General features: G+C 23.7%; 1 protein-coding gene across 1 annotated transcript; it reads right to left on the bottom strand.

Moving 5' to 3' along the window:
* Nucleotides 1–1,085: 1,085 nt before the first annotated feature.
* LOC145842092 (uncharacterized) lies at nt 1,086–8,437 on the bottom strand. Its single transcript, XM_082949475.1, has 12 exons — nt 8,273–8,437; nt 7,033–7,210; nt 5,679–6,164; nt 5,216–5,274; nt 4,132–4,171; nt 3,521–3,600; nt 3,255–3,282; nt 3,115–3,180; nt 2,586–2,726; nt 2,247–2,322; nt 1,799–1,988; nt 1,086–1,310 (listed from the first exon to the last, which is right to left on the bottom strand). Exons 1-12 carry the CDS (start codon nt 8,435–8,437, stop codon nt 1,092–1,094), a joined length of 1,728 nt encoding a protein of 575 aa, XP_082805601.1. The 3' UTR covers nt 1,086–1,091.
* Between the last annotated feature and the right edge of the window lie 999 nt (nt 8,438–9,436).

Here is a 9,436-nt window from a genome sequence, read left to right as displayed (position 1 = left end):
GAAAATAACTAGTAAGAATACTACTTATTATTAGGGCAGAAATCTAGGATTTTGGTATAAATAAAAAAAAAAGTTATTTAAGAATGTTTGTATAACAAAATTAAAGCTTTCTCAATCAAAACGCATAAAACATTTAGCCAATGATTAAAAACATTTACTTTTAATAAGTTACTACTAAAATTACTTTTGTTTCAATAACTTTAATATAAGGTTAAATAAACCTGAATTAGGCGTTGATACACACCTTAAAAATTGACAGTTAGTAACAATACAACCTTTTGAAAAAGAAATTATTTGAAGTTTGTGGTAAAAGTTTGGTTTCACTTTCAAATGGAATGTTTATTAAAAAACACTTTTATAATGTTATTTGGCTTGGTTTTAACGACTAATTTAAATTTAAAGGTAGTGAATATTCTAAAAAGAGCAGTAAAAAATTTTTGGAACAAAATAAAAGCTCAAAAATAATTTGCAAAGGCAATCAAGTTGTTGAGTTCTAAGGACGCTTTCAAAACCAAAATTTAACAGTAATCATGATTATTAAAACTTATGAAAAAAGGCATTTAAACATAATTAATAGTTCAATTTTTAAAAAGTGTTGCAAAACAACAGCTTCTTAACAACAGTTAAACATTTGTAAAACATCTTTGTTTAATTTTTTTCTTGTAGTCCTAATGAAAGAAACAGTTCAAAAAATTATTTGAAAAGTATACTGAAATATTGCTTTCAATGTTTCTTTAAACTTAGGCATTGGTTTAAAAAAATGTTTTTAACAAAAGAAGTTGTAAAAAGAAATAAATAAAAGAAACTAAAAATATCCATTATTACAATCAAGTAAAGGCATTAAAATTAATGAAAATAAACGAAAAAATTAAAGAACAGTAAAAAAGAACATATTTGTTTTCAACTCTGAAGTAGAGTTTCTTAAAATTGATAGTGAACGAAAAGATTAAAGTGATATAAAAATAAGTTTAAAATTACTATAAAAAGAAATTTAAGTTGTTTAAATAAAACGTCAAAAAATAAAAAGCTAATAAAAATAAAATTAACCTTAAAAATTTACTCAATTAAGTTATCCATAAATCAAAACTTATTTAAATACCCAAACTTTCCATTTGATTAACAAATTTGTCATTTGTATTTTCTTCACTAACAAAAATTACATTGGAATTGGAGTTGCTATCGTTTTGGTTTGTGCCTCCGTTAATTCTTTTCAGTTTTAATTGAATTTTTTGAAGTCTTCTTATGAGAACTGATTCAATTTCCACTGTGAGTTTGGGAAAGTCGGTATATTCACCTATTTTCAATAGCGCCTGCAAAAAGGTTTATTATAAGGTATAAGTTTTCTAAAAAAGTTTTAGAATTAAGTAAATAATTTCAATATTTTAGCAAACAGTTTTTGAGTATTAAAATTAAATTTTATTAACTTTTATTTCATTGACATAAAACTTGGTATTTTTGATTTTTAATATACCAGGGCTTTGTAAATTTCTTCCAGGATTTTAAAAACAAGTTTTTGTTAAAAAATAACTGTCTTAACAAGTATAACAACATTGAAAACATACTGTACAGCTACTTTAAATGTGTTTAAAAGAATAAAAATGGTACAGCTTTTTTTTTCTGTCCTTAAGCCATACTTTTCGAACCTAATCGAATTTTTGTTACTTTACATGTACAAATAGTTTAAAACTTAAGTTTTTTTATGACTTTGGGTCAAAGTTCCAGGTATTTTTTTCAAAATCTCTCAAATTTCCAGGTGTTTTGGCAACCCTGACATACAAAAAAAAGTGAAAAAACAAACTTTAAACTGGTCTATAGAACCTCCTGCGTATTTAAACAACACTCTGAAATGATCTCTTTCAAACTTCTTATTGTTCTCATTGTATATCCTGGACTGGCTGCATCTTTTCATATCCAGTGAGCAGTTGAAAGCGTCGTAACACAACAAGAATCCGAGTCTCGATGATTCTAGTATGCCTTTCAGGGTGTTCCTAAATATTTTAGTTCGAAATCAAACTTAATTAATTATTTGTCAAAAATGATAAATACAAAAAAAACGACTACAAAAATAACTAGGAATAATAATTTAGTTCAACAACGAGAATAATTTAAGTTCGTTCCTAAATATTTTACTTCGAAATCAACTTTAGTTAATTACTCGTCAAAATGGTTTAAAAAACAATAGCAAGTAAAAATAAACAGGAATGACAATTTCATTAAATAATAAACTTAAATATAAATGAACAAACGTTGAAGTTGAATCATTATTTTCCGGAGTTGGAAGTTCAAATACTTTTGGAGCAAACTCAACATCTTTGTTGAATCCTATTTAAAAAAATAAACTTTTTAATGAAACATTTTAAAGCTTTAATAATTGGACTATTCGAAACAATATTAGGACCATTAATTAGTTGGTTTATAAAGTTATTAATATGCAACTTTAATTGTGAAAGAAAATATAAAGAACTATTAATGTTTTTAATATGCAGCTTTAGTTGTGAAAGAAGTTATAGAGTAATTAATGTTTTTTAGTACGCAGTATTATGGTAAATTACCAACTAAATTATAAAAGTAATTCAAAAACATACCTTCACTGACAAACTCAGGGAAACTCTTAGCTACTTTTCCGTAGTAGAACCACAAGGGCTGGTGGTTCAAATCAACCAAATCCTGCTTAACCACTATGCCGTTGTACGATACCCTCACTAAAAATTTTCCAAGATTCTCAACTGTTAATGTTTAATTTAAGCATAAAAATGTTTTTTGGTAGTTTTTTAATTTTAAATTGATGAAAAGATTAAAAACTTCTCAAAAACAAAATTTTATTTTTTAGGACCATGAGCAAAGCATCGAATCCAGAACGTAGTTTTAACGTTTTTTTAATCTTATTCCAAATTTAAGTTGCAGCTTATAGAAATGTTTTATAAAATAAACTTATTAAAACATGTAGTCCTTCAATATAAAATTAAATACAATGACAAAAGGTAAGGCATTTAACTGTGTTGTTTACAAAAAACTTTACAGCTTTTAAATTACTTAAATGTTAAAATTACTAATGAGCTTAATGAACTATAAAGGAGTTAACATTTATTTTTCAATGTAAATTGAAAAAAAAACTTGGTATGTTGTATTTCTTGCAATACTTGTGCACTTCAGAACTTTCATTGAACTGTATGTTGTTGGCTGGAAAAAATACACAAAATAAAAAATACATTTAGATGTAGTTAAAAAAATAATACATGAAAATACCAAACTACCTTCATCGTATTCACAAACTTCCATATTCTGAAATAAAAGCTATTATGTAACTTTTTTGATTCTAAAGTATATATAGTAATAGTGTAATACATTTTATCATGTAAACATTTACTTTATATTTATACAAACTTATAAAAATTTTGAAAAAGTTTAGTAAACTTCTATGTATTAAACAAAAAATCCTTTTGCTTATTTTATCTCAAAATATAAAAACGCTACTTTAAACTTCGCAACTAAGATATTTTTCAAAAACTTTTATAATTACCTGTTCATTAAAGTCTTCGATATTATTTTCATTGTAAGGATTTACTTGGACATTTTCATTAAAACTTGCCGATCCATTTTCTTGGAAAAAAATCAAAAAAAAAAATTAGTTTTGTTGATCAATAAAAATGAGTTCAATGTAAAATTTAACATTAACAAAACACTTCATAAGTATGTTACCTTATTTATATATATTAAAAGCATAAAGCATTACTTTTATCTTTATCATGGAAATGAAAACTAAAATTTTACAGTGTTTACTTAAATTCTTACTCTTTTAGTAGTTATAAATATTTAAATTTAAATAAATGGTTGATAAAAATAACATAAAATTACAAACAAGTATAATATTTTTTTAGAAATTATAAAAGCATTTGACCACAATTATTAAAAAATAAAAAGTAAAAAAAACCTTGTAAAACATCTTTAAACCACGAATAAAAAGTATAAATTACTAGAATTTTGCAAGTACAACACGATTAAGTTTTATAAATAATAAACAAAACAACAAACCTTGTAAAACATCTCTCAACTACAAATAATAAGTATAACTTATTAGAAATTATGCTATTAAAATACTATCATTTTAAAAATATAATAAACAAAATTAACCTTGTAAAACATCTCTCAACTCGGGCAGTTCAGGTATTTGCTGTAATAAAATACATTTTAAACTTTAAATAAAAACAGTCAGGCTCTTATAAAAATTTAAAAACTAGAAATAGTTTTATACTGTACACATTACTCTTTAAACAAATAACTTATTTTATGTAAGGCAATACAAAGTAAATACAGATTAATTTTAGAGATAAAGTTAAAAAAAGTAAATACTAAACTTTTTTAACAAATAAGAAGTATAGAGAAAAAGCTAAAGTAAACACATAAAAATGCTAATCAAAATTTGAAAATTATTGCTTAAGTAAATAGCAGATATATTGTATAACTAAAGTACAACAGGGTTGCTAAAAATTTTTTGAAAACTTTCACTAGATTTTCTGAATTTCTTCTAGGTTAAAAAAAAGTTTTTTGGACCATTTTTAGTATAAATTAAATTTAAAGTAAAAAAATCCGAGGTAAACAGCACAACGACATTGAAAAAATACTTTAAAGCTACTTTAAATATATTCATTAATAAATTAAATTTTAAATCAAGTATGAAAAATTAATTATATGAGATTTTTCGTATCTAATTGAAAATTTACATAAAATAGTTGAAAATTCCAGGTTTTTTCAGTCTTTTTTGCCTAAATAGTCAAACTCCAGGTTTTTCCAGGATTCCAGGCTTTTTGGCAAACCTGGTATAACAATGTTCTGCAATGTATTTTAAAGAAAATTCTATGCAAAACAAAACAATTTGGAAGACTCTAAAAACAGTTTCATAATGTTACAAACTATAACCTTAACATTATTTAAATTGTCTTGTACATAAATGAGTGCAAAAAATTTAAGAATCTATTAAATATCTTGTTTAAATAAATTTTAAAGTTTATTTTACTATCATTTTAATAACTTTTATTAAAATTCTAATTTAAATATTTGTCTAGGTCTTCTAGTAAATTCTTCGTTTTTTAAAATTTCAAATTACTTTTGATATATGGCCTTTTGAAAATTTATTTAGTATTTGAATTGTCATAGACCCTTACTAAACATCTTTTAATAATTGTATATAGCTTTAAAACAAAAATAGAAAAATTACCATACTATCATCTTGGTTGTTATTTGCATTTGTTGAAAAATCATCAACTTGTTGTAATACTGTAAATTTAGAAACAAGTTGAAAATTTCACATGTTAGAATTTGAATTTATTATTAAGCTTCAGAAATTATTTAGCTTCCAATTAGGTTTTATATTATAACATATATACATTTATATATATATTATGTCAAAAAAAATAGTTATGATACCTTCAGACAAAAATATAACACTAACAATTTTAAGACATGTTATTTAAAAACAAGTTGAAAATTTCGCATGTTAGAATTTTAATTTTAGATAAAATTTGGAAACTACTTAACTTTTAATTAGAAATATATTTAAATTGAATCATTAAAAAAAATCAGTTATGACACTTTCAGACAAAAAATATGAATTTTATAAAAACAACTTCAATTAATAAAGTAAAAAAAAAGCCATAACAAATTAGTTTATAACCACTAACACTTTAAATTTGAAAGTTGAGGATCTACAACTTGTTGCAAATGTATATTTTGAGGTGTAAAATTTTGATGTGGATCTAAAACTAGTGGATTTATTTGTGGTGTAAAATTTTGTTGTGGGTATAGTTCTTGTGGATTCAAGTGGTTTGGTGGATTAAGACGTTGAGCATCTAGAACTTCTGAGGTAGCAGCTTGTTGTAACGGAAATCGTTGAGAGTTGAAGTTTCCTTGAGGTGTTGAGCTTTGTGGATCCAAATTTAGCTGTGGAGGAACACTTAGAGGGGTGGAATTTAAAGGGATTGACACTTGTGGAGATAATTTTATTTGTGAATTTAATCTTTGAGGAATCGAGATTTGAGGAGTAAAACCTTGTTGTGGAGTAGAATTTTTAGGGGTCGAAATTTGGGGAGATAAAGTTGACAGAGTGTCTGGAGAGCTTTGTAAAACGCTTTCTTTACTGTTCTTTTTCTTTATTGCCTTTTTAATTTCTGAAATTAAAATTAGGCTCTATTCTAATCGATTCTTGAAAATTTAATTACTTATATAAATTAACTGTTATAAAAAAGCGTCAGAATTTAAAAACTTATACCTCTTAATTACAAATTTTAAGCAAAAAATAATTGTCTTTAAAGTTTAATACTTCTATAAATGTGCACTTAGGTTGACTGTAATTAAATTAAGATTTATGAGCTAAACACAGTTTACATGTCACAAATGAATAAAACTTGGCATTTTTAACATATATCAGGGTTGCCAAATGTTTTTGGCAAATTTTCAAAATTTTTTCCAGGTTTTTAAAAAAGCACATTTTTGGGTCTATTTTTAATATAAAGTTAAGTTTAATGTACAAAACTGTGTCAAGTAGTATAAAAAAACATTAAAAAGATACTGTAAAGATACTTTAAATTTGTTTTTTAATAAAAAGAAGTTTGATGATGAGAACTTTTTATATATATGATAGATTTTTGTGTCAAATTTAAATTTTACTACTTAACATGTTAAAATTATTAAAAATTCCAGTTTTTTTCTAGTGAATTTTGTTCAAAATACAAGGTTTTTCCAGTTTGTTTTCAAAATTTCTCAAATTCCAGGTTTTTTAGCAACCCTGATATATGTTGTTTAAAGAAGTATAATTGTGACTATAGATAGTTCAAGTGGTTTATTTTTTACAACTTGGTATCAAAAATTTTAACCGAGCTTTCAAAAAACTATTCAAGTTATACTTAAGTTTTGAGATAAAACTCAAATTTGTGCATTCTATAAAAAAATAGCTTCAAATCCACATCTAAAGCTGTCAAGTGAGAGCTAATGCTAGCTAAAAAACAACTGAAAAATTTACATAATTATCATACTTACTCTCTGCTTCTATTTCATCTTTATTGAGGAACTTGAATATTTTATTATTGTTTTCTTGATATCTATTAGTGTTGTCCAGTATGAGTCTGACGTATGCAGATTTGTTCAATATCTGTCTAAATCTCTGTTTACATTCTTTTACTGGCTTTTCAATTCCATCTTTGTATTTTACGTAATCCTAAAACATCATAAATTTCAAACTAATGTTTATAAGCTGTAAGATAATAAGCCTCTACTTGAAGATTATAAATGTTAATAAACTTTTTTACTAAAAACTATAAACTGACTTCTACTAATATAATTTACATTTATTGCAACTGTCCTTAAAAAGCATTTCTTTGGTACTCTTTAAATCAAAATAAATGAAAAATTGATTATTTTAGAATTATAAATACTTATAAAAAGAAATTTTTTACTATTTTAACATTTCATTACACTTTGTTTGGTTTTTAGGGAATATAAAAATTAGTATGTTAATATTAACAAATATGATTAAATTTTAGGTTTTAATTAAACACACATTAAAACAACAAACTTATAAACTTTTATATGTTTTTATTTTTTGTCAATTTAATGCAAGTATTACTTGATTTCAAATACAATAAAAGTTAAAAAAACCAACTCTTTTACTAAAATAAAACGAACTTTTAAAAGCTAAACATTAGCATTATAGTACTTATATTTTTCAAAAGCTTTTATTTGTTTAAGTTTATTGTTAGAAGGGCAGCCACTTGTTTTTAAAATTTCTTGGTTTTCTGATTTTCTTCCAGGTTTTAAAAGTACAAGTTTTCTTGTTTCGTTTTAGTGTATTTAAATAATTAAAAGTATACTGTTATACTACTTTGAATGTATTTTAATTAAAAAATCTAAATAGTATATAATCATTTTGGGTATTTTTATTAAATCTAAAATTCACAAATTAACATTTAAAACTTTTAAAATTTTTAGTTTTTTTGAAAAAAATTATTTCAGGTTTTCAAGATATTTTTGCCTAATTTATTAAATCCAGACTAAATGACCAACCTGTATTAAGAAAAAAAACAACAAAAAAGAACTAAAAATACAAGTTTATGTTTAATTTCTGTAATATTTACTTATTTTGCTAAAAACTAATGACCTAGAAGTTGAAATATATTTATATCAAGTTTTAATATATAAGTGTTATATATACAAAAGAAGTTTTCGTCAATCTACATAAGTTAGTTGAACTACTGTACTAAACAGAATTAAAAAGACTCACAATGTACATTTTGTTTTCATTCTCATTGGAGTAATTGTTCCAAGGCACTTTGAAATAAGTTTGAGGTTGTTCGAATTCCTCACAATACTCCAAACCAATGTAAGTTCGGTTTTGCAGATGGTGCCTTAAATACTGGCGAAATAAAAGCCCGACAGGGGTTTCCATTGTTTATTACAAACAGTTTATTTTATAAAAACTGAAAATAAACACCAATGAGTTTGAAAAGTAATTTTTTTTATTTGATAGTTACAAAAAAAACACTAAAAGAAACTAAATTTACAACAAAATGTTTACATATTTTAAAGTTTACTATTCCAATACAAAGAAATAATTAATTTAAGTTTTTTTTTTTGGTTGCTTAAAAACAAGAAACAGAAAATTTTTAAACTACTTATTTTTTAATTATTCTTAAACTCAGTCTTATTATTACACAACTAGATTTAAAAAAGAAAATTCAATAGCATAAAAAGTACTAAAATGAAATTCAACTATATCAAAATTATTTATTAATTGAATAATATATTTACTACAGAATAGTTGGACATTTCAAAAATTAAACGCTTATATAAAAAAGTAATTTTATTCATACTAAAAAAACTATATCAGTTTTATCCAAGCTCATTTAAAAATATTATGACATCATAACTAACATTTTTTTTAAATATTTCAATAACCCATAAATATTTTTATATGTTAGCCTGTTTTGCAAAGATATGATGAAGGAATTATTTATGATAGTTTTATTTTTTTTAAGGCACGTTTCATATATTATAAAAAAAAACAGTGCTTAAACTGACTTTGAAAATTTTTAATATAAATTATAAAATCTAAAGGTATAGGGAACTTTTTAAACTTCTTTTTAATACCATTTAAGCTAAGGTATATTTTAGTAAACAAAAATTAAAAAAGTTGTGCTATAAAAACTTAGCTTTGAAGTATAAATAACTTGGATGTATTAAAGTATAAGTATGTCATACGAAACTGTGGTTTTAATACCTTTTGGAAGAATTTTATTACACTAATGAAATTAAAACATAAAAGTTTAATGTCTAAACACTTTTTTTAATGTGATAATCAACTGAAGTAAAAAAAAATACTACAGCTTTAAAAATAAATTTATTTACTGTTTAAACGGAAAAGCTTACTGCTCACAAAAATAAATTA

This window comes from Thalia democratica, chromosome 1 (genome assembly GCF_965202585.1).
Source record: "Thalia democratica chromosome 1, ktThaDemo2.hap1.1, whole genome shotgun sequence".
NCBI classification, from domain to species: Eukaryota; Metazoa; Chordata; class Thaliacea; order Salpida; family Salpidae; genus Thalia; species Thalia democratica.
Note: the sequence above shows the minus strand (reverse complement) of the source record. Positions and strands in the feature narration are given on the sequence as shown.

Excerpts from the sequence above, each read along its gene's own strand:
- LOC145842092 (XM_082949475.1), bottom strand. The coding sequence starts at position 8,437 with ATGGAAACCCCTGTCGGGCTTTTATTTCGCCAGTATTTAAGGCACCAT. Across the intron at positions 3,181-3,254 it reads AGTTTGTGAATACGATGAAG|CCAACAACATACAGTTCAAT; the intron begins GTAGTTTGGTAT and ends TATTTTTTCCAG. Across the intron at positions 2,323-2,585 it reads CCCTGAGTTTGTCAGTGAAG|GATTCAACAAAGATGTTGAG; the intron begins GTATGTTTTTGA and ends TTTTTTAAATAG.